The sequence below is a fragment of the Prosopis cineraria genome, unplaced genomic scaffold (assembly GCF_029017545.1).
Source record: "Prosopis cineraria cultivar Desert tree isolate PC_DT_omini unplaced genomic scaffold, ASM2901754v1 PC1, whole genome shotgun sequence".
NCBI classification, from domain to species: Eukaryota; Viridiplantae; Streptophyta; class Magnoliopsida; order Fabales; family Fabaceae; genus Prosopis; species Prosopis cineraria.
In genome coordinates, this window is record NW_026555332.1 from 9,032,875 (window position 1) to 9,051,510 (window position 18,636).

Genomic DNA, 18,636 nt, shown 5'->3' on the forward strand with positions numbered 1-18,636 from the left:
TATTCTACATCATAAGTATCTGTAAAATAAAAATAATTAATTTTAAAGTAAAAAAATTAAAATTAATTTTAAAAAGAAAAATTGATAATTCAGGTATTTGGGCCAGACTTAGTCATTTGAACTTTTATGAATTGAGTCTGACTCATATACACTTGACTTATATATAGCATACATTTTGAATATGCTACATGGGTAAGAAACGGGTTGGATTTAATAGAAGAAGTTAGTTCCTCATAACATAGTCAATTACATTTCAAATCTCTATGAAAAAAGTGTTTATATTTAATACCTTATTGTTCTTCCAATATAATTGCTTTTGATAGAAAGATGCATGTGAACAATTAAAAAAAAAAATAACATATGCTATATGAGCTTTGATCATCACTAATGATACTCTTAGCGGCAATTGTAGCTTGTAAGTTACAAAGGTATAATTTGAATAGTCATAAAAAAATCTTAATTGAAAATGTAGTTGATAATTTGGATTAAATTTAACAGGTCAATCCAAACATATTAGTAACAAAATAATATTTTTAAAATACTTGAGCCTATTCTAGCTTGAATAGACATGAAAAGAAATTGAGTCAAGCCTGATCAAGTTCAGGTTTAACCCGACACTCAAAAACATTTTTTTTGAAATATATAAAATATATTATATGTTAATTTGTCTTTTGAATTTAACTATTGTCCTTTAGGTATGGTTGTATACCTTTTTTATTTTCATTATACTATGTTTGGATACATATGGATTTGAATTTGAATTTGAACTAAATTTATTATTTGGGTAATTAAAAATGTATGAATTCAAGTTTTACCCCAATCTTCTTGTAATTTGAAATCCTTTCTAAGATCATATTATTTTAAATCCTAACTTAATCTCTTTTGTAATTTGATCTAAATCTATGAATGCTTGATTGATTGGCTTGCTAACGGTAATTAGATAGGACCGTCGAAGGGGACGGAAACAAGTTGCCACCATTGACCCAAACTGAAAGGCTGATTCCACGAGATCGAACCAACGATGTCGATAGGAATCGGACAGTTGACTTTCACCGGGACCATACCAATGGAGATGACTGAGATAGGACTACCGACTTTCACAAGGATCGAACTGATAGCAATGACCAGGACTAAACAGTTGACTTCCATTAGGATGGGAAGGACGACGGGAATCGGATGATCAACTTCCACATGGACAAAATTGACGGCAACAACTGAGATTAGACAGTTGACTTTTACTAAGATCGGATCAACAGTGATGACCTGAATTGGACATCCAACTTTCACCGAAATCAGACCAACTAACTCCCACTGGGACCAAACTTGGTGGAAGTCAATTGTTCGGTCCTAATCATTGTCGTTGGTTTATTTTCAGTGAAAATCAGCCGTTTAGTCCTAATGGTCGCCCTCAGTTTGGTCGCTTGTCTTGTCCAAATCATTGTCATTGGTCTGATCCTAATGTAAGTCGGTCGTCCGGTCCTGATCATTATTGTTAGTTTGGTCCCGATAGAAGTAGGTTGTTCGGTCCCTATCGTATAGTTGGTTCGGTCTCAGTGATAGTTGGCCATGTCATCCAGGTCATCACAGGTGCTATAGTTCTAGTCAACTTTAACTATTTGATCCCGATAAAAGTTGGTCATTTAGATCATCGACTTTGACCAGTCGTCCAAATTTCTTATAAATTCAAATATAGAATTTAAAATTTGAAATTTTACGTTAAATTCAAACAAAAAATTTTAATATTAAAATTTAAAATTTTTTATATAATCCAAATAAAAATTTAAAATCTATTAATTTTACCTGAAATTCTCAATTTAAATTCATCCATTCAAACACAATTTTATTGGATTTTTAGTTTAAAAAAAAAAAATAACTGTTCTTTTTCATATTCATCAACTTCAGCTTCAGGGGGTACTTGTGCTGCTGTCACCGGTGTTCTCAGTCGCTCCTGCCCCGAGACGGGGCCAAATACTTTGTGAGGGACTTTATCCTGATAGCAAGCGTAAGCAAAACCAAAACTTGAAGCAGCGCCTGATTGAACTACCCGTTAAACTTTCTCAGACTCAGAAATGCAATTGCCAGTCGCATCCGCTACCACTACTTCGCTCCAATGTGCCTTTCTTCCTCGCCACGGTTTGCAATCTTTACTGCTCCCAACTGCATCTCTGTTCTCTGTTATTCTTTGTTATTGATTTCGGTTTCTGTTTCACAGGGTTATTCGGAGCTCTGGGATCTAGTGGCAGAGAGGTTTGCTTTCAACTATCTTGCTTTTGGCTGTTCCACTTGTACTCTGCTTGCGCCGTTTGGTCTCTGAGATTTTTTAAGTAGTATTTGTTTGCATATAACAATTCTGGGTTGAAATTCTTTGAAGTCTGGGTTAATGAAATGCGGTTTCCAATTTTAAATATTTCTTCTCGAGGTAAGAAAAAGAGAAGGGCCTATCACTTTTGCATTATATCTTTACCCTTTCTAGTTGTTGTTTGTGTTGCTGCTGCTGCTGCCTTCACTTGTTATTTTGCTGAACATACTCTTGAGATAGTAGGAGATTTCTTATTTGTTGTACATATTGTAATTATAGGGATACCTTAACCATAGCGATATTTGTAAATTAATACTCATTATGAGCCATTAATTCTGAGGTTCCTGCCTCCTATACACACACACACATTCTCTGAGAATGAATAAATGATCTTTTCCAGAATCATAAGCTTACATGGTATCGGAGCCTATCAATAGCTTTAGGTATTTTTTTTACCCCCACAGGCTACCATGTTTGAGTGAGGAGGGTTAAATTGAGGGTTTTTGTGGTAAAGTTGTTTGATGACACCACCCTGCTAGTCCATATTAGCTTCCTCTGATCAACCTATTCTCAGTGCCTGATGGCAATCCAAGTAGCAAATAAAGCACACGCGCTGGCAAAGGCTTTGTTGTCAATCCATGCACCAGGCACGTGTAAGTGCATGAGGACTTGTTTTCAATAGCAATCTTCTCCCTTGTGCTCACCTCCTCATTTTTGGCCTGATTCTGGTGGTTTCCATGTTAGGGTTCATACTTCCTCTGGGTGAACATTCTCTGTTGTTGTGCATCCTATTTTAGCATTTGTTTTGGCCCTTTGACCTTTGTTTGTTCCTTGGTTTTGTGCATTTCTAATCTCAGATTAGTCTTTGTATTCTTGTTGGTCAGTTTCTAATGACAGAAACAGAGGCACTGTTGCTCAAGAGGTCCCTATTGTGACTTGGATTATTGATCACAAATTAAATTGGACAAATTTTCTGGATGGGAGCAAAATGGTTTGCATTTATCTATGGAGTATTGAAATGGATGATGCTCGGTTATTTTTACGGATTCCTTATTCTATTGGCAGTGAGATTATTAGTTTCGTTAATCATTGTGAATTTGTTAAAGAACTTATGGATTATCTGGAGTTTCTATACTTAGGAAAGGGGAATATTTTACGTATTTATGGAGTTGGCAAAGCTTTTTATTGTGTTGAGAAGCAGGACCGACCCCTTAAGGCTTACTTTATGGATTTTAAGCGGACATATGAAGAGTTGAACATATTGCTACCACTGTTTGCTGACTTGAAAGTTCAACAGGTCAAACGAGAACAAATGGCTGTCATGAGCTTTCTTAAAGGCCTTCCTGCTGGATATGAAACAGTCCGGTCTCAAATCTTATCTGGCACTGAGATATCTAATCTTCAGGACACATTCTCTAGAGTAATGCTAACTAAGAATCTGCCATCCAAGCCCTTTATTGACCATACTAGTGCTCTGATTTGTTGTGGTCCACCTAATCGGAGGGGTTTGAAGCTAAGGGGAGCTAGTACTCAAAATCATGATTCTGGTACTGTTGTATGCTATTACTGTCATGAACTAGGCCATACCAAGCATGCTTTGTCGAAAGCTTCAGGACAAACAATGACGCTCTCAATCTACACATGTGGCATCATCATCAAATGACAATGTTATGATTTCCGCTGCTGAATATGCCCAGTTTTCTAAACACCAAGAATCTTTGAAATCTATTACTCCACCAGTTGTGGATCATAGATTTTGGTGCCACTGACCCCATGATAGGTAATCGTCATCTTTTCTTCTCCTATAAATCATATGCCAATCCCTCTGGTATCATTATTGCTGATGGCTCCACTTCTTGGGTTCTTGGTTCTAGCATTGCCATTCCTACCCCTTCAATTCATTTATCATTAGTGCTAGATGTACCTGATCTTGCTCTTAATCTTCTTTCTCCTGGCAAACTTACTCATGACTTGAATTGTTGTCTTTTGGTTTTGTCATTATTGCTTGATTTAGGATCTTACAACAAAGATTATTGGTAGGGGCTATGGATTTGGCAGTTATTACTTTCTTGATAGTTAGGTCCCTTGAGGCATAGCTTGCTCGATGTATTAACACCCTTTGATCTTCATTGTTGATTAGGTCACTTGTCTTTGGCATCCTTAAAGAAGCTTTATCCTCAATTTCATCATTTGTCCTTCTTAGATTGTGAGTTGTGTCAATTTGCCAAACATCACTGTCTTCTACTTACGTCTAGAGTCAACAAATGGGTTGTGTTCCCCTTTGAGTTAGTTCATTCCGATGTTTAGGGTCCGTGTCATATTGAGTCTAAGTCTGGTTTTAAGTACTATGTTACTTTGTTGATAATTATTCTTGTGTTACTTGGTTATATTTAATGAAAAATCGGTCTGAGTTATTCTCTCTTTTGTGCTTCTTGTGTTGAGATTAAGACTCAATTTGATATTTCAATATGAACTTTGCACAATGATAGTGCTAAATAACATGTTTTTTGCTTCTTTCAAATCATCTATGCTTCAAAATGGTATTATTCATCAATCTTCATGTGTGGTACCCCAGCTCAAATTGGTGCTGCTAAACGTAAAAATCGATACTTGCTTGAAGTAGCATGAGCACTTATGTTTCAGATGAAAGTTCCAAAACCTTTTTAGGATAGTGCTTTCTCCATTGCATGATTTTTTATTGACCAAATGCCCTCCTCTGTTCTTGATGGTAACATTCCTTTACTCCTCTTTTTCCTTCCCAACCATTGTTTCCTATTGACCCTAAGATATTTGGCTGCACTTGTTTTGTTCGAGATGTTCATCTCCCAATTACCAAATTAGACCCCAAATCTCTTAAATGTGTTTTTCTTGGGTATTCTCCTTGTCAAAAGGGCTATCGGTGTTCTCCTCCTACTCTTAGCTAGTATTTAGTGTCTATCTATGTTACATTTCATGGTTCCATTTGTTTTGATCTTTCTCTACATGCGGAGGATGATGACCTCTTAGTGTGTCCTCTTAGTCCATTGCTCTTTGCAAATGTTAACGTACTTGCACCTATCCCATTTCCTCTTTTGTTTCTTATGATCATTTGCCTCTTGCTTCCAATTCTTTTATTTCCTCCTTAGATACCATTGTTATCCCTAAGACAGCCTTGTCTCACTTGGGTTGGCGTTCTACGATGGAGGAGATGATGGCCCTTGAGTGTAATAGCAATTGGTCCTTAGTGGACTTACCTGTGGGAAAGAAGGCTATTAGAAGCAAATAGGTACTTACTTCTAAAACACTTGATCACCTCAAGTCTCATCTTGTTGCTAAAGGCTATGCTCATGCCTATGGTGATGACTACTCGGAGACTTTCTCCACGGTGGCAAAGCTCTGTTGGTTTGATTCTTTATTTCCATGTGCTGCTTCTTATGGTTGGGACCTCCACCAATTAGATATTTAAAAAAAAAAAGCCATGGTGATCTTCTTGAAAAAATCTACATAGGGCAACCACTTGGTTTTGTTTCTCAGAGGGAGAATGGGAAAGTATGTTGCTTGAAAATGTCTCTAAATGGCTTGAGGTAGAGTCCTCGTGCTTGGTTCAAGAGGTTTAGTGATGTGGTTAAGAAGTTTGATTTGAGTAAAAGTAATTGAGATCACTCTGTTTTATCAAAAGATGACTACTGGCCTAATTCTTCTAGTTGTGTATGTTAATGACATTGTAATTAATGGGAGTGATAGCTCGAGCATTTCATCTCTTAAGTTCTTTCTTCATTCTCACTTTTAAACAAAAGATTTGGGACCATTAAGATGTTTTTAGGGGCTTGAAGTTTTGAGCAACAAGAGCATTCTTCTGTCCCAACGAAAGTATGTTCTTGATTTGTTGAAATAAATAGGAAAACTAGCAGCTGCACCGTACAATTATCGTATGATCCTAAATCCTAATCTTGATGATGATGATGATAAGAGTGCATTATCTGATAAACTTGAGAGGTACAAAAGATTGATTGCGAAAATAAACTATCTCACGGTAAGTTGGCCTGATATTGCCTTCAAGTAATGTAGAACATACTCTAAGGCTATGTTTGGTTTGAGGGGAGGCGAGGGGAGGGTTTTTAAGATACCTTATTTGGTTTGATTAAAGGGGAGGGGAGGGGTTTTTAATGATCTTTTGTTTGGTTTGGGAGGGGAGGGGAGGTAATAATTAAATTACCATTATACCCTTGTACAATAATATTTTCATTTTTTTAACCTTTTATCACAAAAATAGATTTTACATATAAACTCAAATTGTATAATTTTTTTCGTAAAAATTACCCTAATCTTATCAATTTTTTTTTTACTTCTTCACCCTAAATAAGTAAATTAAATAATACTATTAAATAATCTTATTAGTAAATTAATCTAGATATTAAACAATACTTTGTGAAAAAAAATCAATGAAACTAATGATTTTATATCCCCAATAATTGCACAAGATAATGCTAGTCCTTAATAACAATTGAGCAATAATTGTCATCATTAATAACAAAATATATTGGGCAAGAGCATCTAACATATTGATCATGCTTAGGAACCACATTTTGGGCATCTAGTTAACAAAATATACAAAAATTATCAATAATAGTCATCATCTAATTAGAACTATAAAACATCCTCATTATCACTTCCTTTCGTACTGGTGGTGGACATTGAGTTGCTACTCTAAGCCTATCATTATCAGCTATAAGAAACCAATATATGTCAGGTAATCTTGCAGCATCAATCCCACACTCTTCAAGCATTTTCCAAATTTCTTCACCTGACAATTGTGGCACCTTCTTGAAACTTTGTCCTATCATCACATTTCCTTGTTTAATTGCCTCAGCCACAGCTAACACTGCTCCTGTCAACTCATTTAGACTAGCCTCCTTCTCCTTAGACACTCTCTTTGTCTTCTTGCTACATGCACTATTAATAGTGGGTGAGTGCTCTTGGTCAAGTGAGTTTTCTTGTCCCGGTGAGTTTTCTTGTCCATCAAGCTCAACATTAATTGTGGCTCTATTTTGTAGAATAGAAAATTACATTTCCCATGAATCTTTGGATGTTCTTCGAATTGTTGGCAAAGCCGTACATAAGAACGATGGGAACAGTCACATAGATCCTAAACTTAGCAATCTCAAGGATTCCTTTTGATGTGCCAAGAGAAGACATCTTAGTGGATGTTTTAATTTTGCGGGACATAAATAAACACTAGCATTTTAGCGCATAATATTAGATATGATATGTTGACCAATGATAGTTAAGTCAAGTGAAATGGATCAAATTGAAGAAAACAGTGGGCATTTAAGTTAATGAATAAACAATTGGAAGCTTATATGATAATTGCTCTGAGAACAGTGCTCTGTAGAAAGGCCCACCGTTTTCTTCAATTTGATCCATTTCACTTGACTTGACTATCATTGGTAAACATATCATATCTAATATTATGTGCTAAAATGCTGGTGTTTCTTTATGTCCCGCAAAATTAAAACATCCACTGAGATGTCTTCTCTTGGCACATCGAAAGGAATCCTTGAGATTGCTAAGTTTGGGATTTATGTGACTGTTCCCATCGTTCTTATGTACAGCTTTGGCAACAATTCAAAGAACATCCAGAGATTCATGGGAAATGTAATTTTCTGTTCTACAAAATAGAGCCACTATTAATGTTGAGCTTGATGGACAAGAAAACTCACCGGGACAAGAAAACTCACCTGACCAAGAGCACTCACCCACTATTAATAGTGCATGTAGCAAGAAGACAAAGAGGGTGTCTAAGGAGAAGGAGGCTAGTCTAAATGAGTTGACAGGAGCAGTGTTAGCTGTGGCTGAGGCAATTCAACAAGGAAATGTGATGATAGGACAAAGTTTCAAGAAGGTGCCACAATTGTCTGGTGAAGAAATTTGGAAAATGCTTGAAGAGTGTGGGATTGATGCTGCAAGATTACCTGACATATATTGGTTTCTTATGGCTGATAATGATAGGCTTAGAGCAGCAATTCAATGTCCACCACCAGTACGAAAGGAAGTGATAATGAGGATGTTCTATAGTTCTGATTAGATGATGACTTTTATTGATAATTTTTGTATATTTTGTTAACTAGAAGCTCAAAATGTGGTTCCTAAGCATGATCAATATGTTAGATGCTCTTGCCCAATATATTTTGTTATTAATGATGACAATTATTGCTCAATTGTTATTAAGGACTAGCATTGTCTTGTGCAATTATTGAGGGTATAAAATCATTAGTTTCATTGATTTTTTTCACAAAGTATTGTTTAATATCTAGATTAGTTTACTAATAAGATTATTTAATAGTATTATTAAATTTACTTATTAGGGGTGACGAAGTAAAAAAAAAAATTGATAAGATTAGGATAATTTTTAAGAAAAAATTATACAATTTGAGTTTATATGTAAAATAGATTTGTGTGATAAAAGGTTAAAAAATAAAAATATTATTGTACAAGGGTATAATGGTAATTTAATTATTACCTCCCTTCCCCTCCCAAACCAAACAAAAGATCATTAAAAACCCTCCGTCCTCTCCTTCCCTCCCCTCTAATCAAACCAAATAAGGTATCTTAAAAACCCTCCCCTCAAACCAAACATAGCCTTATGCTCCAGCTTGAGGAGGGGTGTTGAGATAATAGGAGATTTCTTATTTATTGTACATATCGTAATTATAGGGATACCTTAATCATAGGGATATTTGTAAATTAAGATTCATTGTGAGCCATTAATATTGAGGCTCCTCCCTCCTGTATATATGCCTTCTCTCAGAATGAATAAACTATCTTTTTCCAGAATCATAATCTTGCAATAACCATAGGAAAAGACTTTGACAACTCTCAATAATCTCAATAGAACAATCAATAAGAAAGGGGTGAATAAACCAGCTTTTGGGTAGTCCTAATTATAAGCGTATTGCATGCAAAATTGTGACTAACCAAAATCCTGACAAAAGTTGCTATCTTGGATATGAAAAACTATTATTCAAACAATCCAAAATGAAACAAAATTTTAATTCCTAATTTAGAGCACTATTAAATTAAGTGCAGCATGTGCATTGCCACAATACTAGAACACAGTGGGAGGCACCTTGTATTCACCTCTGAATAAGGAAGAGGATAAACTTCTGAATAAATTTTTGCCAGTTAGCGTTTTACACTACAGCCAGTTCCCCACCATATTAAATTATGCAGGCTAAATTATGGTTCCAGCATTAGGAAGAGTATATACCTCTTATTTTTAATGATGATGCGTGAATGTAAAATATGAAAAAGCTCTAGTAGGTTCATTGCTCAGTGCCTACAATCTTTTCATATCAAACATCAAACTCGTAAAATTATCAGGTGTATTTGTATCCATTTGAAGTTAGTGGATGCCTAACAATAAAGGATCATCAGCAGTAATTGAGCCCAACCTTATTGGTTGAATGCATCTAATGGAACCCTTTTTCTAGCAAGGGGCATTAGAAGAGCAGGCCTTAATAATATAAAGCCTGGGCACCTAATACTTCAAAAAATTTTGCGATTCTCATGTGAAAAACTTGGTGTAAAAATAGTCAAAGCAGAATTATTAGTTGTAAATATTGTTATGATATTACCGGCCAGCCAACTAAGTGATTAATTTGAATTGGATTGTAGGATGAGTTGATCTTATCCTTGTATGTTTTGTTTGGTCATTCATTTATGATCAGTCAATTTGTAAATTACATGATACATATAATAAATTTGAAAAATATGTAGCATAATTCTCTTAAGTGGTAGCTAGATTGTTATGCCTCAGAACAAAGGCTATTTATTGCTCAAGTAGAATCTTACAGGAAGTATATTCTTTCAGTGTGTTGCTAATACAATTTTCTGATTGTTAACTAAGTACACCAGTTTTTTGTTGGGAGAATCACATCTAAGGACTTGACAAGAAAATTATTCACAGACAAGGACCAATATGGAATGGATTGTGTTAAAATGGAAATATGGACATGTTTTTTCTTGGATGGGACTTATTATTGGTCCTTGTCTATGAATAACTTTTTTTTCAGGTCCTTGAATGTGATTCTCCTTTTTTTGTATTAGCCATTTAAGTAAGCATGTTGTGCACTGCAGAAAAGGTTCATAAAGAAAGTCGTACCTGCTAAAATTACTGCAAAGTTTGATCTGAAGCCTCCTCCATATCCACTGGTAAGCTCTAAAGTTGTACTTTTACCTGGTAGTAGTTAAATGTCCTTATACTTGCATGGTTGTCATTTAAATTTATGATTTTAGTTACATGTGCCAAAAGTAGACTAGGCCTTGCTTTTCGGGTGGAGCTAGACACTCTGTCAGAGAAGCTAAAAGCTAAAGAGTATAACCAATAGGAACAATTATTCTTACCACAACATGTACATAACAGTAACTTTGTTAACAGTTCAATTTTTCTTAGCAATGAATTAAAGTTGCACATTTTTCTCTTAATCATCCTTCATTCTGTTATGCTGCTTTCTTATGTTTAGAAATATAACCAGTTAAGTTCTCTATTTGTATATCAATTACAACAAATGAACAATGAAACAAATTCTGTATGTAACATTGACCGCAAATGATGGTAAGCTAGCGGTACATGGTTTAATTGCCTAAACTTCTACAGTATTTGTTGGAGTAATATTATAGTTAACGAGCCTCCAATGAAGGGACTATTTAAGGCCTAAGCTGGAGGAGGTTGTTACACAGATTTTGGGTTTTCAGATAGATTTGGGTAGGAGATGTGCCATTAGGCAGGTTTAAAAATTCTATTGGAAGGCTTAAGAAGAGTGAAGGAAGAATGGAAGAGGGTTATGGAGAATTTTTTGGAGTTTGGGGAACTGGAAAGATTACTAGCCTCTCTCATAGCTAATGTCTTTTTTCTGTATCAGTCTCTTATTTCTCAGTGAAAGCAATTCTGCCCTATTGGTGGATTGCTTCTGTGCAGTTATTTTAATCAAAGATCTATTTCAACTTCTAATTCAGTGTGGGTTCACATATAACTACTTGAGTGTGGGTTCACATATAATTTCTGAAGCATTTACTTTGGTGCATCAACTTTCAACCTGTATTTAATCCTCTTGAAAATCTTCAGAATGCTTTAGAGCCAGTAATGAGCCAGGAGACACTAGAGTATCACTGGGGGAAGCACCACAGAGCGTACATGGATAACCTAAACAAGCAAATTGAAGGAACAGATCTAGAGGATAAGTCACTGGAAGACATTGTAGTTATTTCATACAACAGGGGTGACAGTCTTCCAGCTTTCAACAATGCAGCTCAGGTATAGCAATTTGAAACTAAGTCTTGTACAGTTTTTCAAGTTGTTGTAAGTAATCCAGATTTTCTTTTTGAAGGCCTGGAACCATGACTTCTTCTGGGAGTCAATTAAACCAGGTGGTGGCGGGGTCCCATCTGGGGATCTTCTGCAACTAATTGAAAGAGATTTTGGTTCATTTCCAAAATTTGTTGATGAGTTTAAGGCTGCTGCTGCAACACAATTTGGTTCTGGTTGGGCTTGGCTTGTATGTGAGTGCTAGCAAAACCATTTCATCTCCTATTTTCTCCATTCATTTAGTCTTTGCTAAGTCTAACCTATCAAGCACTTAGTAACTTTTTGTTTTTCTCCAATTGCTGAAATATAGATAAAGCAAACAGACTCGATGTTGGAAATGCAGTAAATCCTCGTCCATCAGATGAGGACAAGAAACTTGTAATAGTCACGAGCCCCAATGCTGTGAACCCTCTTATCTGGGACTACTATGTAAGTAAATTTAATTTGTTGATGTCATGCTTGGTAGAGTATAAGCATACTGGATGATATATCTATGACTAACGAGATTTCTTATTAATATCTTGCAGCCTCTCCTTACCATTGATGTTTGGGAGGTACTTACTCAACTTTACTTTCTAATTCCCCTCTTAACTTTGGACTGGAATGAAAAACTTTAAAGCTGGTTTAAAATTTGCATTTCACAGCAAGAGGCTATGTCATTTTGACCGTAGTAGCCATATTTGACTTCACTCAACATCAAAATTTGCAAAAGTTCCTTTTGTAGTCCCAGAAATTAATTGAGATTGTGTTTTCATTATAGTCCAAAGTTCAAGAGGCATTTGTTACATTTTAAAGTTCATATTTATATTAGTAAATGAAAGACTAACGTAAATCTTTAGAAGTCATTATTATCCAAGTACTGACTTTGCAATGGATTTTTTTATTTCTTTACAGCATGCTTACTTCCTGGACTTTCAGGTGAGGTTTTGTTTGTTAAACATTATGCTGTTGCTACCGTTCTAATTTTTGTCCATCAGATAACTATATCCATGACCGTTTTGCCTTGACAGAACCGGCGGCTGGAATATATCTCTGTGTTCATGGATAGGCTAGTGTCGTGGGAAGCAGTCAGCTTGAGGCTTGAACAAGCAAAGGCTCAAGTAGCTGAGAGGGAGAGGGAGGATGAGAGAAAAAGAAGAGAGGAAGAAGAAGAGACATTGACCCCCAGGGAAGCTACTACAGAAGAAATTTATCCTGATAGTGACGCTGACGCAGATGCTTGATGATTTTTATCCACAACTGTGAGCTATAAATCGTAATGTGCTATTTGAACCAGGTAGGTTGATTAGGTGGTGCTGTTGAGGTCCAATCATTTACAGCTGCCAAATTTTGATCCAGAGTAGTAATCATCATTCTTTTGTATATTTGAGTTAGTGCTTCATTTATGGTTCACCAATCACCTATCTTGTGGAAATTTTGAGAACCTGTTGACGGAAGTCACTGTGCGAACTAGTAAACTCGTTTTAACTTCATGGCTCTTGCACATGAAAGTTCACAAACATGCCACTGTTCCTCACCAATTACACGTATTTCTCAATAAATCATTTATTGGACACAGATCATACTGAGCAATCAATAACAAATATTTACACAAAACTAATCCAGCTTAAAAGAACGAACTCCTTCACATCATCTTATTGGGGATATCTTGAGAGACAAGAGATTATCCAGCTCTGACATCTCTGAACCTTCTTTACTGGGTGGACCAAAAACATCCCAGAACCGAAGAGTCTCATCTGCCCCAGCAGATACCACCGTCAAACCATCAGGGCTCTGCCAGAAAAAGAAAGATGAAGTCATCATTATATACATCACAACTGAATTGTAGCACTGGGTTTATAAATTATATCTGGACTTGTAATAGGTTTATATGCCACCACCATGCTAGAGTCGCAACCATACCTGAGCTAGGTGGAGAATTCTGGAAGCATGACGGTTCAAGCATCCTACATTAATCATGGATGGATACTTCCATAAGCATAGTTGGTTCTGATGCGAACTAGTACTAAACCCATGACCACTTAATATCTCCTTGTGGTGCCTATTCCACTCTAGTCCGCAAACCTACACAAAACACCATAGTACTTCAGTTAGTTCAAAGCATTTTGTCTTCAAGGTTTGACAGCCAGGACTTAAGGCAGAACTAATCTGTACTAGTAAGTGAAACAAACCTGTAGATCAACAAAAATAATTGACAGTTGAAAAATTGTGAAAGTAATGTATTCACTTTGGTGAACTTATATTGGCTTGATGCATACGACTCAGTTGTGCAAGAAATATACCAAGAATTTCTTTAAGATATTTACAAAAAAATAAACAAAAATTTTCTATCTTGCCTGAGCTTTGGTATCTATGCTGCATATGCAAGTTCCCTTTTGGATATTCCATAACTTAATACTTCCATCTTGTGTGCCACCTCCAGATGCAAGTACATCTGATTGATAAGGGCACCAGGCAAGGGCCTTAACAGCAGCACAATGGTCATTAAAACAGTTCAAGAAATTGGATGAACTCATTTTGGCGGAGTCCCATATATATAAAAGATTCTCATTGCCACCACTTGCCAAGATATTGCCTCTTCCTGACCATTTCAATCCACAAACCTCTTCTGAGTGAGCCTGTAGCCGGGAAATCACGTTACTTCTTGCCCTTGCTGCTAGCAAGAGCATGAATTCATTCTATCAATACCTGGTCATATCCACTACACATATTAAAGAGTTTACAAAACTGACTACATTACCATCATGGTTGATTATAGATTTGTCTTGGCTTCCCGATGTTAGAATGTGACCATTCCATGCACAGGTTGCTATCCTTCCATCATGACCTTCGAGACTTCTTACCTGAAAATTGAAGATATAAATTAGGGCTTACACTACCTGTCACATAGTATGACTACGTGTTGATCTTAGATAAGCCAGAAAATTTGAAAGAGATACATACGGCTTTGGAAGTCTCAGCATCCCACAGTTGAAGTTTAGAGGACATAAAGCCAGCTGCAACAAATTGGGAATCTTCAGACCAGGCAACACTCGTGGGATAATCGCTGCCAATGGCTTGGAACAGCTTAATTACATTCCTATTCTCTGCGTTCCACAGGTACAAATCTGAGCCCAAAGCAATACCAAGAACATTATTCTTGCCCCAATCCATAATATTTAAGTAGAAGTCATTCTTAAGGTTTGGTGCATCCAATATCCTTGCTTCTCCCTGCAAGTGTAGAATTACTCAATAATTTCAACTGTATTACAATGACGTGTTATGCCTATTTTTGATAAAGAATATTGGGGGAACACTATCTATTTATATAGCACTATCTCCATTTACTTTCTCCAAAACCACCAAATTCCACTTCCACTTTTAATTAAGTAAAGGAAAACTGTACAAAGTAAAAAGAGTTAATCCCTCCTTGAATTTTATGCACAAAACCATATATCATATGAAACTAAAATCCTTTTTCATTGTTCAATGACTCTATGTCTCGTTATCTACTTTGTCTTCCTTTATTATTTGTTCTTACTCTTTTTCCTTACTATTACTGTCCTTCTCTGGTATATTCAATTTATTTCCCTCATTTCTTTTTAATCTTTTATCTTTGAAAAATTTCTCAACTAAACTCAAAATGTCACTGAAATTTTTCATCTTTTAGTGCTCAAGATAATTCATCGTCTACAGTAATTTTCACATCTTTCCCCCCTCATTTACTCACAATTCAAGTTCTTCTAACAATTTTTTCCATCTTTTTTACACTACTAAAATGTTAACCAATGCATTACATGGGATATCGCAGGCCACTAGCTTGTGTGCTACGCAAATGTCTTCTAAACACTGACTTGTGTGATCACACAAGTGTGAGACCCATTGACATGACAAATTATAATTATCAATAAAATAAACATTTCAAAAACTAATACAAACAAACAAAGCACATGGCCCAATCATACCTATCATATCATTATTTATAAACCATTGGCTTCCTATATATATATATATAATTATTTTATCAAAATAATTTCATATATCTATGAGAAGCACGATTATCCCGAGGATGCACAAGTGTGCATACTAGTCAAATTAATAGCAGAATCCTTGAGAGTGGGATCTCCATCGCCAAGAAACTAAAATCTGAAAAAATCAATGAATCAATTAGTTTTTACAAAATTTATTAACTGTTCTGTTGCTCATCCAGTGACAACACCATTCTTCAGTTTTGTCACAAAGGAAGCAATAGACCTTCGGACTAGGGAAAGGAACGAGGGAGGAATCAAACCATGGGCATCAAGGAAGAAGCCACTTGAGCCAAAGCTCTTGGGCAACCAACTTCTTCTTTCCTATCTCAGCCTCCAGTGAACTTCATATACGATGGGAAACAACTAGTTATTTACATCTAGTACACTTTATTTCCAGTCCATGACTAAAAGGAAAGCTTCTAGTTTGAGGATTGACAAATCTTGATCAGTATCCAAGAATCAATGTGTTCATTGAGTGAAAAAAGTGCTTAAACATTGTGTCGAGGCCATTGTCTTTTGTCCCTTCTCAAGTGATTTCAGTATCTAGTTTTTTCTTCTTGAGGTACTATATCAACAAAATCATTAGCCACTTACTCAGAGCATCATATTCTCCCCGCATAGAAAATTTTATATAAAATACTCCATGGTCTCACTATCAAGAAAATAAAATATACATATGAGCGCGTGTATACTATCAGATAAAATAAAGTATGCTTATGCGTGCACAAGGGGGGGTAAATAAACAAGGTGGGGGGTTGCAATATTGAGCCACAGATTTATATCTACCATTGCTTCCAAGGAAGAAAACAAATATTCACCAGCTACTGAGATTATACCTCTAACAATTACTATAGCTACTCCAGAGTATATCTCAAGTCTTCATTCAAACCAAGCTACAAATTCTATTGCACGTTCACCCCCAAAAAAAAAAAAATCTCTTGCACAAATTGAAGAACTTGATTATCAAAGATTTGGTGCAAGTCAAGTTCAAGTACAGGCGCTTTTGCATAAATTCCTATATGTTCTATCACATACTAAATGTTTGTGTAATATAAATGGTCGTATTAAGCAGGTTTAAAACAGATGATAAGATAGATTTAAGTAGTTAAAAGAAAGCACAGTTTTAGACCTTAGGCAATTGACGGATCTGATGCTGATTGGTACTATTTTGTAATGCGGCTGCCTCTTCTTCTCGCATCTCATCAATGTGACGAATAGACTTTCTACTTGATTTTGGGCTTCCTCTGAAAACCAACATTCTAAATGGTCTACCATCTGCATCCGAAGTCAACTTCTTTTCAACTTTCTGCCTGTACATTTCCTGTCATGTAAATTGGAATGTCCAACAATTCAAACAGGAGGAAGAAAAAACATTTGTAATATCCAGAAAAGAAGTTTCATGGCATGAAGAATCACTATTATCTTGAAACTCATCTGGCGCATCACATAATCCTCAAGTAGACAACACAATATAAAACCCACATTAATAATCTTTCTGCAAATTTTGGGGAAAAACAGAAAAGTTTTCTAGTTTACAGTTTGTTCAGTCAAGAACTATATTCGGTAATACATTTAGCCGTCTTTCTTGAGCTATAGAAAGTAATTATTACTACATAAACTAGTAAACAATGTAATTTTAGAGGATAGGAATAATAGAGGGGAATATACATCAAAACTTGGATTTTGAAATTTTTTGGTCCTATTTGTCAACAAACTCTTCGCTTGATCAAGATCCATCAAACTCCGGTTGGGAATGAAGCGATCACCCTGTACAAGAATCCCAAAGACCCAATAACAAGGTGAGAATGCATAAAGTATATGAGAATGAGAACGATGTTTAATTGACCTACCGGAAAATCGTAATAGGTGGGGCTGCTGAGGAGGCTTTTGGGAGAATACCAATCAGAATCAAGACTCCACATGGCTGCTTGATTTGAAAACCCTTTTTTCTTATAACAATCCTCGAGAAGAAGAAGAAGAAGACGAAAAAGACGACGAAGAATGAGAGCACTCTAAGTGGCTCTTGGATGATCTCCCGCCAAATGGAATGCCCTCTTAACCGTTAGTGAACATGTGAACCGTTGCTACTGTTCTACTGTTCAAGGCAAAAATGGAATTTAAGTTTTGTTGAAGCTGAGGAAGAAAATCTTTTTTTTTTTTTGGGCCAATGAGGAAGAAAATCGAATAAGGGGAATTTGAATCCCATTTTTTCTAACAAAAAAAAAAAGAGGCCATAACGGATATAATATTATAGATATTAAGATATTTTTTTTATTACTCACAATATTGTTGGCCAAAACGAAAAAATCACTCACAATATCCTCCTGTCAGCAGTAAGGCAAATTATTAAGATATTTATATTTAAAATAGTTGTTTCACAGATATAACTATAAAATTTACACAGACATGGTTCGAACAAGTAAGACTACAGAAAAGATGAGATGCTAAAAGGCTAACGTAGTCTATATAAATTGTGTTGTATATAGTAAATTTCAGGATTATTTTTATCATTTAACTGTACGTTAAAAGACTAATATAGACTTTAAACTTGGGTTTTGTTTTGCTGCTCCACATAAAAATTGAAGAATTACAATTAAGCCCGTATAAAAAAATTAATTATTATAAATTTATTAACAATTGAATTAAACTGTATTGACAATATATTATTAATATAATTTAATTCAGTTATCAATAAACTTACAATAATTAATTACTATTAATACAATTTAGTTCAATTATCAATACATTTTATAATAATTAATTTTTTTATGTGTGTCACTTAATTGTAATCCTCCCTGAAAAATTCTCTTTTCCAATGCCTTATCACTGATTCAACTAGCTTTCGTTTAGTATAGGTCCCATGTTTGTAATTTTTAATATTTTTATTATAAAATATTATTTGGAGTCCAACCTTTTTTTTTTTTTTTTAATATTCTCCTCTCTCTCCCGTCCCTGCAACTCCCATATGCTCTTCTTCATCTTCT

The 18,636-nt window shown here is 35.4% G+C and overlaps 2 protein-coding genes across 4 annotated transcripts; one reads left to right on the top strand and one right to left on the bottom strand.

The window, feature by feature from the left end:
- The first annotated feature begins 1,911 nt into the window (after positions 1–1,911).
- Positions 1,912–13,199, top strand: LOC129320544 (superoxide dismutase [Fe], chloroplastic-like). The gene is made up of 9 exons (XM_054966053.1): positions 1,912–2,133; positions 2,213–2,247; positions 10,415–10,489; positions 11,403–11,591; positions 11,665–11,836; positions 11,953–12,071; positions 12,170–12,196; positions 12,537–12,560; positions 12,653–13,199. Exons 1-9 carry the CDS (start codon positions 2,070–2,072, stop codon positions 12,863–12,865), a joined length of 918 nt encoding a protein of 305 aa, XP_054822028.1. The 5' UTR covers positions 1,912–2,069; the 3' UTR covers positions 12,866–13,199.
- LOC129320524 (cell division cycle 20.5, cofactor of APC complex-like) lies at positions 13,150–17,793 on the bottom strand. Of its 3 annotated transcripts, none has more exons than XM_054966034.1 (8): positions 17,503–17,793; positions 17,321–17,419; positions 16,782–16,973; positions 14,586–14,852; positions 14,383–14,485; positions 13,979–14,223; positions 13,545–13,706; positions 13,150–13,415 (listed from the first exon to the last, which is right to left on the bottom strand). In XM_054966034.1, the coding sequence occupies exons 1-8, from the start codon at positions 17,572–17,574 to the stop codon at positions 13,272–13,274; spliced, it is 1,284 nt and encodes a 427-aa protein (XP_054822009.1). In that variant the 5' UTR covers positions 17,575–17,793; the 3' UTR covers positions 13,150–13,271. The 3 variants fall into 3 exon arrangements, with proteins under 3 accessions (XP_054822009.1, XP_054822000.1, XP_054822017.1); XM_054966025.1 differs by having other exon boundaries at positions 13,979–14,295; XM_054966042.1 differs by lacking the exon at positions 17,321–17,419 and having other exon boundaries at positions 13,979–14,295.
- Between the last annotated feature and the right edge of the window lie 843 nt (positions 17,794–18,636).

Coding starts and splice junctions, on each gene's coding strand:
- LOC129320544 (XM_054966053.1), top strand. CDS start 2,070: ATGCAATTGCCAGTCGCATCCGCTACCACTACTTCGCTCCAATGTGCC. Junction 11,837..11,952: donor TGGTTGGGCTTGGCTTGTAT/GTGAGTGCTAGC, acceptor GCTGAAATATAG/ATAAAGCAAACAGACTCGAT. Junction 12,197..12,536: donor TTACCATTGATGTTTGGGAG/GTACTTACTCAA, acceptor ATTTCTTTACAG/CATGCTTACTTCCTGGACTT.
- LOC129320524 (XM_054966025.1), bottom strand. CDS start 17,574: ATGTGGAGTCTTGATTCTGATTGGTATTCTCCCAAAAGCCTCCTCAGC. Junction 17,420..17,502: donor CCACCTATTACGATTTTCCG/GTAGGTCAATTA, acceptor ATTCTTGTACAG/GGTGATCGCTTCATTCCCAA. Junction 14,486..14,585: donor ATGCTGAGACTTCCAAAGCC/GTATGTATCTCT, acceptor TTCAATTTTCAG/GTAAGAAGTCTCGAAGGTCA.